Source organism: Argiope bruennichi, chromosome 8 (genome assembly GCF_947563725.1).
Source record: "Argiope bruennichi chromosome 8, qqArgBrue1.1, whole genome shotgun sequence".
Lineage (NCBI taxonomy): Eukaryota > Metazoa > Arthropoda > Arachnida > Araneae > Araneidae > Argiope > Argiope bruennichi.
This window is the reverse complement of record NC_079158.1, coordinates 91074144-91094093: the sequence shown is the minus strand read 5'-3', so window position 1 is coordinate 91094093 and position 19950 is coordinate 91074144. Positions and strand designations below refer to the sequence as shown.

Sequence of the window (19950 nt, the reverse complement as noted above, 5' to 3'; positions counted from 1 at the left end):
AAACACATTTCTTCAAGAAACAAAAAGCGTCTTGTTGATTGCTTCCTTTGCAATGCTAATCATAATTCCAAATCAGAATGAATTAAAAAATGAAAATAATGCACAGTGAGATTTCAAAATATTGATACATCTTTTTTCATTTCATTATCAATCACAGCCTATGAGTGTGGAAGGGGGTGATTTTCCCTGATGTCACAACAAGATTGATTATTGACTCCCATTTTGTCCAAGAGAATATAAGGAATTAATTATCATTATGACAACATATTAAATCACTTTCATATTTGAATCCCAAAATGAAGACTTATCATAATAGAATTTTAGAGAATAGATATTAGTTAAAATGTAAGAGATTTGTATCTTTTTCTCCTACACAAATAGAACCTAATTACGGTGGATTCAATTCTGTTTTAAAATGCAAAATATGAAGTTCATAGCTGAGGATCAACTATAATCGATGAATTTCAAATATTTCATAAAGAAAATGCCGAAAAACGTAAATGATATTGCTAAAAGTCATTTATAATTCTTAGGTAATCTTTATCAATAGAACCTCGATTATTGCCGTTTACAATTCAGCTCAGTCCGGTAATCGACATAATTATATATTTGCCTAAACTTATTTCGCAGTGTTTAACCTCTTGAAGATTTTATTAATCTTATTAAATTGTTTACGTAGAATTTATTATTACATAGATACATCTCACTAATTTATCATAGCAAATCCTTTCTCATCTCCAAAATTGTATTATTGGGATACCATAGAAAAGTTAGAAAAAAAATATGCCAGAATTAATGGTACATATTGTACACAATCATTCAAAGATTTAGAAAACATTTTTCGAGAATACATAAAGAAAAATGTTACAACTTTAACTGTAATAATGTGAGATATTTGTGTTCCGAATTCTGGCCCTTGGCAGTGTGTGGTTGAATTTTAGAATGTCATTCATTATTATTTCTCGAAAATTTATTAACCGAACCAAAAGATGGTGAAATCCTTAATAATTGGTTTTGAGGATTATTTTCTGTAATTTTTACATTTATACTTTTGGGAAAACAAAAAATATTCTAAAATGATCGAACACATGCACTTACATAATGGAAGATTAACGCTTATTAAGCTCTTTTAATAAAAATAAGAATATGGAAATCCAACGACCTTCTCTATTATCCCAAAATACCAAAACACATTCCTACTATATTCTGCCGATATTATCCAGTATTTAGAATATCGAACAACATCGCAGAGATACCTTAAAGTAATTTATGATAATAAGGTTAGAATGAGAACATATGTTCAAGCGTATTAAATACATTCAAAATTAAAGCATAAGCAATTGCCGATATAGAAGTCAAATAAAGAAAATCATTTTATTTCCAATGCATCTATATGCAATGGATCACAAAACTTATTATACAAAAATAAGCATCAGAACAGGCAAACGGCAAATTATACAAAAAGATCTCGTATTTATAAAAGAAAATAAGGCTGCAAAATAAAAGGGCAATATGTGACATTTTGCTACTAAATCAAATCAAATAAAAGGTTTTTGCAAAATGCAAATGCAAAGGAAAATATGCAAAATAATTAAATACATTCATTTTCTTAACATCATAAAATATAGCTGCTTGGAAAAAGCAACATCAGAAGTGTGTATCCAATCAGACACAAATTCATTATAATTCTACAGCACTAAATATATTTATTATTTAAATATTTCCAAATTGCAGTTGTATTTGTCATGTTACTTATGATTTAGGATCTTTTTATTCAAACAATTGCATTATTGTCCCTTCGAGCAATTTTCACCTCAACAATATATCTTGTGTACATTATATGATGTATCAATTTCTTTTACTTTATTTATTGATAAAATATTTTGTATTCGCAACTCTATTTATTGATTCTTGCTTTTAATGCTTTACTTGCTTTTAATACTTTTCTAAATATGTTAAACTGCTGTGTATCTGATTTGAAAAATTATACATTGTAATTTTTCTTTCTTATAGACAATCAATCCAAAGTAAACATTAAAATATACAAATAATTCATTCTTTAATTATATTTTATTTTTTCCCACTCTACTATTATTTTAGGCTCAAATTTATTATTTTCCCCGTAATTTTTTTAATGGGATCTTTTGCTCTTGTATTTTGATTATTGTAATGACAGATACAATATTTCATTCATCGGTTAAAATATTATTTAAAGTCGACTTAGAAAATTTACAATATCTTATGTCAATACTATTCATTAATATTATTTAATTTTTAGTTAAAAATGAAGATGTCTGATATTATCCGTCACAACAAATATTAAATATAGTAAAGAATGATTTTTAAAATATAAAATATTTTGCAAGAAGAATTCGATTTGTATTTGTTTAGACTAACAAAGCTATATACTAGCGCTCTGTCTACAAAATTCATTATTCATGCAGAGGTTTTATCAACATTTCATGATTTACGGGATTCTATATAAGTTTTCAAGTATTTTATTCGTCTTAATTTTTAAAAAAACGGGTCATTCTTCAAGTTTTTGATATTAATTCCATATATGCTGAATAAATGAAATACATTTCAAAAATAAACTAGAATATACGGAAAGAAATCCTGAATATTCTGCAAAAATATTTTTTCGGAAATTTCAGAAAACATAATTATTTTAATCATGCAAAAAAATTTCGCATTTTATATTAAATCTTAATATTCACTGTTTGTTTCTTATCACTTTCTCAAAAAAAACTTGCTGATGTATGTGTTATTTTTTTCCACGTCAGTATGAAAAAGCCATACCACTAACATTTTGTAGCATCAATGAATTATATTTTATTATTCAAATAAAACATATATTGCTTATTATATTATAAACATATATTTGGTAGAAGTAATCTCTTAAATTTTTTTTATCTAATATCAATCAGTAAAATGCATTAGTGTTTAAGGATAGATGAATTACGCAATGCAGTGAAAAATAAAATAAGAATCACAGACCAATTGTTTTTTAGTGACTATACCTTAAACACGACTACATTATAAACAATTATCATAAAAGTGTTGAATTTTGAATTATTTTTACTAAATTCTAATAAAATAATATGCAAGAAATTCCAGAATATTTGAATCAATATTGGTATCGAATGATGTCAGAATATTGATACAGTCTATACGACTAGTAAATCATTAGAAATGTGTACGTTCTCTACATGTTTAAAAAGCATACATATTTTTACCACATATTATTTGTTTTGTGGCAGTTAATATTAACTGATAGAGTTATCGGCTCTACTCTTATTTCTAGATATTTAATATAAATCCTATCTTATTGATATAATATCAGTAATTTTTTAACATGATTTTAATGCATTTTTTTTTCTATATTTCAGTTCCAGGAGCTCCCCCAAGGAACGTTCACGCTGTGGCAACTGATTCAAAAACAATACATGTTTCTTGGGAGGTAAAAGACTTTACACAATTTTAATAAAGTTTCAATAACTTTATTGTTTTATCAGATATTTTGGTTGATTCAATACTTCTTCCATATTTTTATAAACAACTAATAAACTGATAAGAATTAAAATTTCAATTAATTCCCACCGCTTATTATTGTATCAATATTATTTCATTTATTAAGGCTATCCAAGGGAATGAATTTAAATAAACTTTTTGAACTAAATAAATTATTACTTTTGAACCAAACATATGCCTTAAAATTAGTTAAAACATGCATACATAATTAAGTAATTGTTATTATAGTTTCACGTGCTTAATTATCAAAACAAGTTATTGTCTTTGATGCAGAATAAAATCAAGAAAATGTATACACAAAATCAATCGGGATAAAGCAAGAAAATTTATATCGTAAATTTCATTTAATTAGCAATGTGGCGTAGTGTGGAGAGGAGGGTACCATCTCAGGTGTCGTCCTCGTCATCTGACCACGGTTCAAAATGACGAGGTTCGTCCCAAAATAGCCCTAGTGTTGCTTAAAAAGGGGCGTTAATACAATTAAAACTAAAACTAAAAAACTAAAGCATTTAGTTATCTTTTTCTTTCATGCATATTCCTAACATTTAATTCTTTTGTTTTTTAACATTTTTTCTGTTAAAATGCCAATCAAGGCATCATTGTAATATTTAAAATAAAAAGATAATCCTTCTAGTTTTCTGATTTCACTCTGCAATTACAATGAATAGAAAAAAAAATTCCAAATTTGATAAAATAAGCAAATAATTCCCAAACTGACATAAAGTATGAAAAAAAAAAAAACTAACTATGACATGCACACTGACATTAGTATGATTTCCGAGATTAAATTATTTGAAGTTTTCAAAAATATAACTGAACAGTGGACAAAATGTTCAATTTAAAATTCCATAGATACTTCGATATATCAACTTCGGTATTTATACTCAGATTATGACTTTTACAAAATTTGATAAATCCATATGATGTATTTATCTTGTATATAGTTCTATTTTCTTGAAGATATATTGCATTTTGCCATTTATAAAAAATATTATCTACTGAGATAATTCGATAAATGCAAGATGAATTTACTCGCATTACCTAAGTCAACTGCAAGATGATATCCAAATTTTTTAGAATTTATGTAAATAGGATGAAAAAAATATTAAATGTATGTTATTTTTCTACAATTTTCATTAGAAAGAGTCTTCAGTCTATTTATAAACACAAAATTAAGGCTTACTAGTAAAATAAATTTACATTATTCAATAAAAAGAAAAATTATTTTAATTTGCTTTTTTAATAATTAATGTAAATCTTTATTGCATTTGTAAAATACTGTATTCGAAATGTTAATTACCGAATTGAATAAATTTTTGCATATAGGTTATTATATTATCTGCTTTCTTATGTGGAAACATTATGCTTTTTGGAGTGTGTGTGTCTTTCTTTGATTTTATTTAAACAGGGGTTAAGATAGAAAAAAAATGCTCATTTTTTCCCTAAATATTACATATAAATACTGAACAAAATTTAAATATGAAACATAATGCCATAATTAAAAAAGAATTTAAAAATAGAAATGGAATACAAGTGAATATAGAAAAGCAACTTAATATTGAACACTGATAAAAAGGTTTTTTTTAATAAATACTGATTGCATCTCTTCAGATTAAAATCATTCAAACGCAATTGACACAGTTTTCAGCAACCAACTGTATGCATTTTATTTCAATTATTTTTAAAGAATTCTTTTGTACTGTTATGATGTATATTTTATTGCATCAAACTCCAATGTACTTTCTGAAAGTAAATTTTAATTACTTTAAGGTTATATCTGTACTGCGCATGCATATACATATATATTTAAAATTAAATCTTTAAATCACTTCGATTTTCAAATATGGTACTTGAGTTTTCCTTTCCTATATGATAAATTTTGGAAAATAAATATTTAAAAATAATTAATTTTCCAAAATGAATATTTGTTTTTCATGGAAAATAAAATATGTTTCATATTGTAATGATAATATTCAAAGATCGGTTTAAAGAATGTTCGAAAACAGAAAATGTAATAAATCCTCCTTTTCTTTCACCAGCTAAAGTAGATGAAGAAAATAGGACCAAAAATGTAGAGAATACTTATTTTTCGATCTAAGGTTTCTATTTACTTAATTTCCATGTCCAGAATATATCCTCGGAACATTTATATATATCCATGGAACGAAAATTTCGAGTTGCAAAATGAAAATGGAAAGGAAATCAAATTTGAACTACATTTTGCATATTTCAAGAATTTCTTGAAATATTAAAGGGACGTTGTTGCTTGTTTTCGAGAACTACTTCTACATAAATTGTTTGAGTTCTATTTTTTAAAGAATTTCTGAAATATTTTGACATATGACCTATTCGCTATCATCTCCTTCTTTTCCTTTCTTTCTTTTTGTTTACAAATATGGCGAATCTTCTACCTTTCTTCGATCGTATCATTTTCTCTAACCTAATATATTTAACAATATTTACAGAAAATATGAAAATAAATGTAAATTAAATCGATTTCAATTAAATTATTGCTAAGCATAATTGATTTAATATTTATAAATATAATAAATTGCATATTTATAAATATAATATATTTATAAATATAATATTTTTTTAAAAAAAAATTAAAATTCTAAAATTCTGCAAAGTACAACTTCATCATAAAATAAGAATAAGAAAATATGAAGTGTCAATAATTTTATTTATTATTGTCTTATTTTCTCTACTAATACATTGACTCTTGATGACACCTGCTACACATATCCATTATTTAATTAATTTCTTCTTTCTCTTATATATTTAAGAAAGAGTAAAGAAAGTATCATTTAGGTGGATGCTAATTAATTATTTTCTCTATTAATGATAAAAAAAGCTAAAAAAATGTATTATTTAAAATTGATGAAGAAAAGTCAAAAACTTTAATTTGTGGAGTTTTTAAGATTAACTTTGTAGTTAATTTGAGAAAGTAATTTCTTCTGATATCCAAAATCATTCTCGAATTTCTCTAAAGAAATCACGTGTCTCTTTATTTCAAACGGAGTACTTATTAAGTATCTTGCAATTTTAATTTAATTCATTGTGTGATGTGGGATCGCATTAAATATATGTTATAGTATTATTAATAGCATACTATATGTTAAAACTTAGAAGTAAGCTCCAATCGGCATTCTTTTAAAAAAATAATCATTATGCTCTATTCTGACGAAGACAAAGATTAAAAGCCTGTAAATAAAAGTAAGCCATTTTCCTACTTGTTTAATTCGAAATGATTGTGCGTTATGAATACAGCATACATGATATGATTGACTTTTTTTAATTTAGCAATAGAAGCTTTAACTCTTTCATTCCTAAAAACATTCTAGTTCATATGTCTACGAGATTCAGATTAATTTGGGTTTAGAACTTATATGTACCGCATTTAAAAATAAATCCCTGCCCCCCTCCCTCAAAAATCGGAATAAAAGTCCGTACTCTCAAACGGCGGATATATAAAAAAGAGCATCCTTTGGTTTTTAACCCTTTAGCACTCATTATCATATTGGCTATTTGTATAAAAACAAAATGTGGTCAGAATATATGAATATTTTTAATGCAAATATGCTCTTATTTAGGATACAAATATGATTTTTAATAAGAATAGAAGAAATTGGGCCTAACCTCTTTTTATCATGTCTGTTCTATATTCATTTCCTTTTTTTTTTCATTTCATTCATATAAAAATTATTATTTTTAATGTAAGTAGTTTCTTGTATAAAAATGTAAAATGAATAAGAATATCTACTCGTATATTTTAAGTATAGATTATAATTTTGAGCTATCATCTTTTTGTATATTAGTAGAAACTCTTGTAAGAAAATCTTCGAATCCCTGCGGCTTATATTCGTACATTATCATAGACATAACATTAAAATAATCTGACACATTAGCAAATGCAGGGGCTTATCTTTGTCTTTATTTTTTTCTTTCCTTCTTTCGAATTTTTCTAGTTATTTAGATATAGGAAATAACAAGCGAAAAATTTATAAATTCCTAAAATCTCTAAGCAAAGGAAAAAAGAATGGTGTCAAATGAACTCCGTGTGTGTGCTGATGGTTTAGGTAAATACATATTCAAATATATTTTGAGAGTTTTCATGCCCCCCCCCCACCTCGTTTCCTAAATCATTGAGTGAGGGACCAATGCGTGGGTCACGAGGATTCAATCCAACACTCAACGAAGAGGGTGGAAATTTCGGGAATTGAAATCCACGCATTTCTGTCACCCATCGGAGTTTATCTGGGTTAGGCGTTTCGGTCCTTTCATCATTAATGGAGTTAAAAAAATATATTTGTTTCGAAATTTAAGAAATAATATATTTAAGCGTACACTTTTCTTGAAATAATATTATTTAATTTTAGAACTATATCTGGATGCACAAAATGTTTTTTTTTCTTTAACTTGTGTTTGCAGCCTCCACTGAAAAATCTTCATCATGGATCAATTCGGGGTTACTACATCGGTTACAAGATATCAGGAACGAATGATCCCTTTGTTTATAAAACCGTTGAGGTCAAAGAAGGTCAAGACAGAAGCTGTGACATCACGTTGCTGAGGCAGAATACTAAATACAGCGTAGTTGTTCAAGCCTTCAACGACAAAGGGGCTGGACCCCTTTCGGATGAAGTGACTGTTCGCACGCTTGAGTTCGGTGCGTGAACCGTGAGTAGTTGACTCTGTTTTGGTATTCTTACATTTCATTCAATTTTCTTTCTTGATTTCTATTTTTTAATAACTTTTATTGATTTTCAGGTTAAAAACGTCTTATAGCTAGATTTTCATTTTAAAAAAAGATCAAAGGGCTTACAAAATATTTGAGGTTTGATTTCATTTACCAATAATATAATTAGCTGTGTGTTAATTAATGTATGAGACTTCGAAATAAAATAATGTCTTGGAATTTAACTATATCCTACTACGAAAGCTTTCAATGATAGTTTGCAAAAAGAGAACAACTGAATTGCATACATTTTATTATTGCTTTTTAAACTTTCACAATCAAATGAAGGTTTAATTTGTAAATAAAATATGTTATTTATGTTGTGGAAATTAAACAAAAATTCGATGGAATTAATTTTAACATTAAAAAAAAAGATACGGCCCTTAATCCTTCTAGAGCAATGCTAAAATATTTGAAAAGGAAACCTGAAATTTTGAGTTATGTTCAAGGAGAGTTTAAGAAAAAGTGTTTTTTCCCTTACAAGAATGACTTTGTTTCTTCTGGAAGTTCTCACTTTCAAAACGTTTTCCAGAGAATGTCTTTTCAAGGAAAAAAAATTCTGAAATCTTAATTGCTATGTCTCAGAAAATATTTTTAATTAAAAATATCAGATAATGAGAACTCTTAATTATTATAAGAAGGGAAGTAAATTAATGAATCTATATGTATTTTAAAATCTGTATATCGATAAACATGATTTCATAAGTTATATTTTATTTCAGAGTATAAATCGATATTTTTTGAAGCACCCATAATTTGCACAGCAATAAAATCTGAAATCTATAGCAAAAATTTAAATAGGGAACCATTTTTATACAATGCATAAATATTTAAGTTTTTGTAATGTAAGCCAAGCAGCAAAGTATTTGGGAGAATAAAGCCTCCGGAGACTAAAGAATTTTATCTGGAATTATATTAAAGTTCATACAAATCAAAAGAAGAAAGATTAAAGAATGAGAGAATATCAAAGCAAAATTTAGATGCGAGATATTTTGCTATTATTAAATATTCCAAAAAAGGAAAGGCATAGACCTTTTGAGAATGCCATTTTATTAAAAAAAAATCTTTTAGACGTGTCAACAGCAAAAAACAAAAAGCTAATTTTACGATAAATTTTCAAAATTAGCTAATTGAAATTAAATAAATATGTAATTATATTAAAACAGTTCAACTAAAATTATACAAATCAAAACAAGAAAGATTGATGATTGACAGAATCTGAGATACTCAATACAAGAAAGATTATTGAAAAATTCCGTGCAAACCCTGAAAACATTCAGTAGAACTAATTAAACCCCAGCAATAAGATTTTAGTACAATAAAATATATTTGCAGATAAATTTATCACATTTCAGATTTGTAAAAAACAAACTGAAAAAATACTGTAAAAAAAATCAATCCATCTAAAAAAAAAAAAATTCTGACGGAATTTTTTTTTACAAAATGTTTGAAATGAAAAAAGACCAAATATACATTATTTACATTTTTTTTATATTCCTTCTATCTGAAATAAAAAAAAATATATATATAATTATTCATTTGTTTTTAATGATAGAAAGCAAATATTTCATCACATATGATTTTTCAAATAACATGCTCTGATATCATTTCTGAGAAAATGAATTCACTGAAAACTGTAAAATCATAGAAAATGAATTTTGAAATAAGTGGAATAAAAAAAGCCAATAAGTTTCTAAACAATTTATAAAAATTTTGAAATATTGTTCAAATTTTTGAAATTGAATTAGGATGATAACTTACTTGAAATAACCATTCGTCAGCTGAGAGGAAATAAAAAATACATTAATTGTGTTATCTAAATAATATATAAAATTCTACAGATTTATTATTAGTAGTAGATTTAAAAAAGGAAAATCATTTAATAATTCTCTTCAATTTCATGATAGTACGAATACAGAAAGTCCTTCAGGTTTTATTTCAGCTAATATTTTAAAATTGATTTGCTTTATTTAACTAATAAATTTACCTACATGAGTGAAAAAGATGAAATTCAGGGATATCCAAATCCATAAATCTTCAGTGATGTTGCTAAGCTTCTTTTCCCTATGTTACTTTTGTTATTGACTGAAAGATGTTTTTATAGTTTAAAAATATGTTCGACATAGATCCATCCAAAACATCTGTTTTCCAAATGCATTCATTATATATAAAATGTTTCTTGATCCTTAACATATAACAGTTTAAAAATATAAGATTACAAATCAATAACTGTGCTGATCTGAATATCTAAATTCTTAAGGAAGAAAATTTGGATTTTTTTAGAAAAAAATGAATAAAAAAAAGTCTTAAAGTTAATATGCATTGTAAATGATTTATAGCTAATTTATATTACTCTTACAATAAGTAACTGGCACTCCTTAAGCACTGATGCTAGTTTAGATAGCAAAATCAAACATTTTCTTTTATACAGAATTTTTTCATTATTCAACTTTTTTTTTGTTGTTTTCAGGTTATGTAGATATTTGAATAATATACCAAAATGTAATTCTCATTAAATAAAGAAGTGAAATTCTATTTATTTATCGAATTATAAATTAATAAAGAAATTAATTAATAATTAGTTTCTTCTATAAAGGTGGAAAAGACAGTTTCATTTTTTTAAGATTTACGTTCATTTGTTAATCAAACGCCATAACTATTTTAGGATTTAAGTGATTTATATGCGGAATATTTATTTTTTTATAAAATAGATAAAGTCATGCAAATTCCTGACACATCTTAAGTATATTTTTTAAATAAAATAAACTTAATCATGTAAATATTTTTGACGCTTTCGTTTGCCCGAATCCACCATTATAAATTCAAAATAATCGAAAAAGAAAACTCACTTTTCCTTTATTTTTTCATCTCCTGTCTATCACATAAAGAGTCACCAGGAATAAAATTTTATGTAAAAATAAATTATACGAATATTTTTTTCTGGGATTTTTAAAATAAATTTCAAACATGCTTAATCCTTATTAGTTTACATTATATGTATAAAGAAGGATATATATCTATAAGAATTTTTTAACTTTTGGCTTCCATTAGAAGAAATGCCCTTTTCAATCTAGAAGTTGCAAACCAATATTTATTGATTGATTTTGGCTAACAAATCGTTTCAGTTGCAGCTATACTTAAATAAAAATCGTTCTCAATATTGAGTCTTGCCATTATTTTAATTTATTTCATAAGCATTACTCAAATGTCTGTGAAATAAGATAAATGGATGAATGGAAAGATTTTTATCTAATAACATCAGAATTCAAAGATAATTAAATTATTCCAGTTAAAATAATTTCTATTTTTCTCTTATAAATATTTAAATAAGATTTTTTTTTTCATTCAGCATTGAGGAAAAAAATTAAAACCAGAAGAATTAATCTTTTTCATTTATTTTTTAGTTTGTATACGATTTAAGAATAATAATTTCAGCTAGTTTCTTATCCATCCGATAGATGGAGACACGGAAAGCATATATATCAAATTAATCAATTTTGCAAGGTCTTTCAAACAATTGTTTATTCATTTTTTTAAAAAAAATGCAAAGGTTCTTTTAAATTTTCGGATAAAATGAAATAATTATTTTATTTATAAATGTTGATTAACGCATTAAAAATTGATGTCATTTTAAAATTGTAATTAATTTTTGTAAATGCTGTACATTTTGTAAATGAATATCATCATAGATGTCAGCACATGCTCTTTTGCTAAAAGGCTTAAATTCAGTGTTTCGATTGAAACAGATTAAGCAGTAAATAAACGTTTTTTTTTTCTATAAAATATCTTATTTAAACTACTATTTTAAACTATTTTTAAATTAATTTATACAATAAACCCTTATGTTCTCTTACAACAATATCGCTTTTGTTTTATTTTTAATACATTCTCAAGCACTTTTCTAATCGCATCAACAAAATCCGAACAGAAAAGGACAGAACTTAGTAAAATTTATTCTTAGATATACATCATAAGAGATCGTATGCATACATTTCTAATCATATCAAGTCTATATATTATTAGCAATTATTAAAAACCAGACTCTTAGTTATTTCGATTTTCTATAACCGAAAATGGAACACAAGTAACAGAAAAGTTGAAATCAAAATATTTTATGTACCTGAACAAATCATAGATGGCAGCACATGTTTTTGAAAATTTTCTTCCAATGGATGTATTAGACAAACAACCAGAGTATTTATAGGATATTTTAAATTTACTTTTATGAATATGTACAATTAATTTTCTGAAATCACTCCACATCATATGTTTCAAAGATTTTCTGCTTGTTTTGATTGTTCATTCTAATGTAATTAACAATACATCTTTACAGTTATTATTATTATTAATTCGCTCGAAAATTCTACTCGGAAAGAGTTTTCTAATAATTCGGAATATATATAAACCAAATTATACACGTTCTCATTCAATAATATTTTTGTCGAGTAATTTATTCTTTAAAAAATACGTTTATTAAAGAAATGAAAAACTATAGTTAAATTGCATTTTTTTTTAATAAAACGACCAGAAATTAGAAGATATTTCAAATGATAACCATTTTGCGAAGGCGATAATAAAGAATTTAATACACCTGATTGATACCTTGAAAAATTATGTAGATGTTAAGATGAATCATTAAAAATCAATAACAGTAGTATAAAGATTATTTCCAAGAAAGTATGATTATAAATATTTTTTAAAAAGTGTGATTAAAAATATCATTAAAAATAATTCAATATCACATTCAGTGAGGGATAAGTGGCGTTAGTTTCACAGTTAAAATGTCATTCTATTGGCATGGAAGTAGCCGGATAGCATTAATTCACTTTCATCTACCATAAAAAATGATTGTCAAATGACAAACATATTGTAATTTTGTTTGTGCCTTAAAAAAATTGTCAATTGTAGTCTTTTCGATACACAGAGAGTTTAAGGGATCATTGATCTTTCTTATAACTACAATATAGTTACAATATTTAAGGACAGAAGGCAATCAATTTCAATACTCCATTGATACAGTGACTGTTCCAACTGAAATAAATATCAACGCAGCTGCTGTGATAGTGGAAGAAAATGCTCGAATCTCCTTACGACACTTATTAAAAAATACTGAAGTTTTCTCAAAATACATTAAAATATTTTTTCAAAGAAAAATTTCCCATCATACGGGTTGGGCCAGGGTATTTTCCCAGATTGCTAGTACCAACCTTTCAAAAATGAGGGCCAGATATTTTGCATATTCTTCTTATAGCCTTGATTTAGTGCTATTATATATATATATATATATATAACCAATCTAAAGTAAGAAATAGTTTGAAAACGAAACTAAAATGAAAACGAAACAAAACAGTTTCGAAATCGTAACTAAAATTTATTACCTATTCAAACTAAAACCAAAAAAGAACTTCATAGTATTTTTAGTGAGCGCAACTGCAGCTATTTCTAAAACACAGATGAATTGTTACAAAAGTATTAGAATCAAGTTAATAGGAAAAAAAAAGTTAAACCAAAAAAATTAAAAAAATATAAAAAAGAATCCGGCCTGAAGACTTTTTCAAGGGTCACCCTCAGGCAGGGATTCAAAGAAAGGAATTTTTTCTGTGAGGAAGTTTAGACATTTGTCTAATAATGATTCCTCGTGACCCGAAAATTCCTTGAAATTACGCCCAAGAGATATAACATTTTAACAGAAAGGAAAATACAAAACAACAAATTAGAAGAAAATAGCCACTACAAAGTAAAAATACAATAACAAAAATAACAATAAAAACAAAAAATAGCACTAAAGGAAAAAAAAACAAACGAAAAGGTCAGAACATATCATCAACAGTCAAGGAAATTTTAAGCTATCGATTGTGATTCCCGCTTTTTAGAAAAACTAACGGTAAAAAAGCTAACGTTAAATTAGATAAACAAATGTAGGCTCCCAGCGCCATCTATTGAGTGATCTAATATGCCATCTAATGAGTGAACATATTTTACTGTCTTTATTCAATATCTCCAAATACTTTTAATGCTGCTCAAAATTTTAAACATATTATATTATTATATGGCAAGATGTACTAACAGAGAAGCGGAAAATTTGACTGAAAAATAAATACATACATGATTTTAATAATGCGTTAGTTTATCCATATATTTTGATTAAAAATATTCTAAATTCAGCTAATTATGTTATAATGAAATGAACTATTTGTAAGTTGACAAAGGCATTACCAGTTATATAATTAATAAATAAAAATACACTAAAACAATTTGTTAGGTCTACAAGAAATTTCCACTCATTTTTATTCTTCAAAATACTTTTTCCTTTTAAAAAGGACTCATATTTCAACATGTTTATCAAATGCCGCTTCAACAACAAAGAAATTCAGAAAGTTTAAAAGTTTATATTTTAAAAATGAAGTTTTGTGTTACAGATCCTCCAAAACCACCTTTTCTTAAAATAGCAGAAACAACATCATCAAGCATACTTTTATTATGGGAAACAGCAAACGGCAAAGGAACACCAGTATCAGGTATTTATATATATACATCTTTTTAATTATTTTATGTAAAGAATTTATAAAATTTTTCAAGCAATTATGTATTAAGTTTGTTCTTTAAATTTAATATAAAAAATATTTTGGATCAACTATTCTTAAATTTGTAAGTATACTGTATTAAATTGAATTATAATTTCATTATAATTTGGATTATAATTTGAAAATTGGATTATAATTAAATTAAATTGGATTATAATTTGAAATTTTCTTCATAAAGTAAGATGTTTTTCAAAAATTAATGTAAAATTTCATGTTTTGGGAACTCTTGATCATACATTATTTTAAGATTAAAACAAGATGTATTTCTATTTTATAGTGGACTTCATTTCAATATTTTGATTTGGGAATAAATTTATTGCTAACCGAAAATAACTGTTATTTCATTTAAAATTAAATCATTTTGTTAATATGCACGTGTGTTACGTTAAATATTTTTAAAAAATGACCATAATATTTTGTTACTCTTAAAAGGATATGTTCTTCATTGGCGAGAACATGGATTAGAATGGGCAGAAGTACAAATACCATCAGAAAAAACAAACCACAAGTTCTCTGGACTTAACTGTGGAACATCGTATAAGTTTTACATAACGGCTTTCAACAGCATGGGTAAAGGACAGCCAAGTGATGTGATCACAGCAAGGACTGAAGGCTCTGGTAATTTATCCAAATACCATTTTATATTCGAAGCAATAATAATGAAATTTTTAGTAAAAATAATTATTTGAGGATTTTGTATGTTTTGAAATAAGTTTTGCAAATTTTACGAATAAACTAAATCAAAAAAATGTTTTAAGTGCTGAAATTATGTTTTTGGTTAATGAATGTTTAGACATAACAAAGATATGTATATCTACGAAATGTATTTTTTTTTTTTTTTTGAAAATTTAAATGACAAGATGGTATCAGATTTCTAAGTGAGAAAATTATTTCACCGATTGCAAATAATCATGAGCATTTAAATTCAATGTTTATCAACATGCAAATATTTTGCTATTAAACATCTATAAAAGCTTTCCAAAAATTAATAAGAATCATCATCAGTAAAAAGTTAAAGTTTTTCAAAGACCGAATTGGAAATTATTGTTACAGCTTTCTTTTTTTTATCATTTATTGATTTTCAGACATATAATATATTCTGATGCTTCTGATGCATTATTTATTTAATGATGAAAATAATAATAGTTAATGATATTCGCAACAATAGCAGTAAATATTTCAGATGGATTAATCAGTTATTATTTTTTTAATATTTGATATGAAATATTTCGAATAGTTTTTTTTTTTTCTTTTTTTCATTTCAGTCAACAAATTTCAGTTATAAAAGAATTTTTAAAAATTGTTAAGTAGGCCGCAACATATTTTTCATGATTCATATCATTTTATAATTAACGATAGCAAGGAAAAAAGCAGTGAATAAATATTTAAGATCATGTCGGTGGATGATTTCGTAATATCTAGCATTTGATCAGCATGTTTTATTGTTTTGGATTAAATCAGATGCAAATCTTGTAGTAAAAAAAAAACACGAATTATTGCAAAAAAAAACACTTTTTTTAGTAAATGAACTAAGTTTTATTTAAGAAATCGGTAAATAATATATAATACAACGTCAGGAAAATATTGCCAAATTTGCATCTTTTACCAATCATGCTGCCATCTATTATCATAAAAACAATTTAAGATAATAGTCTTATTTCGATTAAAATATATCAAAAACAAATTCCCTCATCACATTTTATTTATTTTTTTAACTGTTTAAATGTCAAATGCGTCAAATTTGATGCTTTTTCATATAAAGACTAAATTTCTTGGTATTTTTATCTTTGAATTGCATGCTAATATTGTTAAAAAAATCACTCAAATCTTAACGCAAGATATTTGTGAATTGAAATATATTTATAATCAAGTAACGTCCAAAGAAATTTAATTGGAACAAAACTCACGTTCCGGGTGTAGGAATTAAATATATAGTTTAGTAGAAAATAAAAATGTAAAGTAACATTAAATTTAGTTAATTTTCAGAGCGATAGATGGCACAACGATAGCCGACATTCTTCGAGAAACATTTTTCACTGAAAAGGGAGAGAAGAAATGAACATCACTCGAAAAGCAGGAAATTACTAATATTTTTGTGTAAAGATGACGCTGAAAAATTGAAATCTGGAGAAAAGTGGCAAAATGCATAAATAAATTAAGTTTTGTAATGAAATATAAATATTTATAAAAAAAAATACTCTGAAAGGTATATTTCAATGCTTCTTCATAAAATTTATATTTCAACATCAGTTTCAAAATAAGTTTTAACAAAAAAAAATAATTACAATTTCCTTTGTTACATTTTCAGTTAAATTAAATGTAATACCGAAGAATTTCATAAATTAAGTTAAGGTTATAATAAAACACTTACTTTTTACGACATTTATTTAAATAAACTTCAATGTGCGGAAAATATGTATATACCTCTACATTTGCATAAGAAATTACTGTATGATAAGATCAGAGGTGTAAGTTTCGTGTGAAGTATCTGGTATGAAATCATTGCCTCATAAACAGTTATAAATTCTTTGAATTATATAATTTTCGATAAACGGTTTTAAATTTATTCATTAATGCTGCACAGCTTCTTGCTTTTTAAATTATTTTGTAATGTAAAACGTTCAGTTGAATACTAGAAAACAAGAAATACAATCTCTAACAAATAAACGTAGAGTTTTAATGCGTTTCTAAAAGGGGAAAAAAGACATATTATTGAAACCGGTAATAAAAACATAGTCTAAAAATTAGACTTTTCAAAATAATTATGCATATTAATTATTTAGGAAATAAAGATATTTCTTTGGAAAAAATGCATTCAGATATTGTTAATTAACATATCTTATTTTAATCTTGTTGTTTGCTTGGATAGTATTGAATGGCACAGTATTTATAAAAAGTATATTCACCTACATTTATGATTCATAAATTGCAATTTCCTATTACGGTTTTTTTTTTGTCTAATGGCAACCCTTTTCCATGAAAATCATATACGATACTATTGTAAGTTATACTGATGTAGCCATATGAAGAGTAAGTTATACTGATTTTGCGTCTTCCAGTTGAGAGTCATTAAAAAAACTGCTACATTCGTGGAAAAACGAAGTTACCACTTATCATTTATTAAAGGATATATCTGAAGATTTGTAGCAATTCAAATCAAAATTGTGTATGTACAACTACGGTCTGAGAATAGACGGTATTCTATTATAAATTGACACGAGCCAATCACTATATTGGTTGTATAGAAATCCCAACAACGTATTGAATATGTTGCAGTCTCTAAGATAGATCGATGTATAATTAGAAGGCTACAGCTAACTTCAACAAATCAAAGCTATTGATAGTTGAGAATTGATGCACAAATTTCCGTTTGATGTCGTAGCAATATTACAAAACACTATAAACTGAAAGGCTAGTGAGGGTACTGAAATATTATGGTCACTATTCTCTCGATAATTCCATCTCATTTATCATATTCCAGTCATGAATTTCTATTTATTTCTTTGAAATTCTTTCATCCGTGATAACATTAATTTCCAATTACTAATTTTAATTCTTATAGGTCCTTTACTTTTGCTCATCCTTTGATTTACATTTTAAATTGGATTTAGAAAATAATAAATGAATCTGAGACATGATCTGTTAAATTTAGCTAATATTTTACTATTCAAATACAATATAATATATACATATAATATTGTATATATTATATACAATATAATATATATCGTAGTGTATATATATAATATAAATTTGAACTATTAGAAGCCGAAAAACTTATCAAGGTATTAATGGGAATTATAAGAAAGTAGAGACACATGCCGGAAAAAAAAGATAACAGATATTTGGATAAATGTCTCCAGAGCTTCTAGTCGATTTCTTGTTAATTTTTTATCCTACTGATTGAAAAGACTTAAAAAAATTATCTTTTGTGAAACACCTTTAGTGAAACCTAATTAGTCCCTTTTCATATTAGTGGAGTAAAAAGCATGTAATTAGTTTAATTGAAACAAATATATTATGTCACCTAAAACATAATTTATTTTTTGTTTTCTTGAAGACTTTTAAAGAAATTCTTCTCATAAAATCATTATGCTTATTTCATATTCATTATGAGGAATTTAAAATATTCGAAATATCATGCTATCCTAATTTTTCTGAGGAATATCACTCATTAATATGCATTATTAATTACAATGACTTGCTTATGCTTAACGTAGCACAGACGAATTCAAGCGTGTTGCAAGTAAGTTAGGAAACAATATCAGTTAATTTAGAAAATATTGTCTTATATCAGTTTTCTAAGAATTGCATAAAGCATCTACAGAGGAGTATTCATTAAGCTTTGTATATATTAACATATAAATTTTTAACACTGAAATAATTTACATATATTGTTTTGTATATTTTTTTTTTTACATTTTTATTTCAAAACTGAGTATATATTTGAAATAGGTTATTTCGGTTACATTTCGGCATTTCTTTTCATTTATTCTTTTAAAAGTTTTAATTCATCCATCCATAAAGATATATACACATTTAGTAAAATTATTGATTAACTTCAAAAAGGTCATTTTTTGGCTTGAAATTTTTAACATGCTCCAGCGAATAAATGATTTTCTTACCTTTGTGTAAGAAAAAAATCATTTAAATATTATTTTTTAGTTTTTAAAAATTTGTTTGTAAGAAATATATTTATTTTATAAAAATTTACAGTTTTCTGATTTCCAACAAAGAATTAATTTTAGCTAATAAGTTTATAGACATGGTTAAAATAAAAAGCAAAAATATTGTTCGTTATTCAAGGCATTTATACAATTTCGTAATTCTTTAATTTTCATTTTGAGCCATGCAAATTGAGTCATTTTGATCAATGCAAATAATTGAAAATAAAAACAAAAACTCAAATTTTTCTTGTGGCTATTTCTTTATAAAAATTTTTATATTTTTCTCAATTATATTTATTTTTCAAAAAACTTACCTTTTTTTTACTGAAATATTATAATAGAGTAAGTAGCATTTTAAAATTATATTATATGGAACTAATTATAATTCATTCTTACAAATTGATATTGATTTTTGAATAATAAACTATAT

The 19950-nt window shown here is 25.4% G+C and overlaps 1 protein-coding gene across 2 annotated transcripts in view; it reads left to right on the top strand.

Annotated features, from left to right (window-relative positions):
- The window catches only part of LOC129981897 (cell adhesion molecule Dscam2-like), a 395465-nt gene that overhangs the window by 327619 nt on the left and 47896 nt on the right, over window positions 1-19950 (top strand). For both annotated transcript variants that reach the window (XM_056092942.1, XM_056092941.1), the window contains 4 exons: window positions 3390-3460; window positions 7963-8200; window positions 14689-14787; window positions 15286-15471. In XM_056092942.1, coding sequence (XP_055948917.1) covers window positions 3390-3460; window positions 7963-8200; window positions 14689-14787; window positions 15286-15471 — 594 coding nt within the window. The remainder of the gene's footprint in view (window positions 1-3389; window positions 3461-7962; window positions 8201-14688; window positions 14788-15285; window positions 15472-19950) is intronic.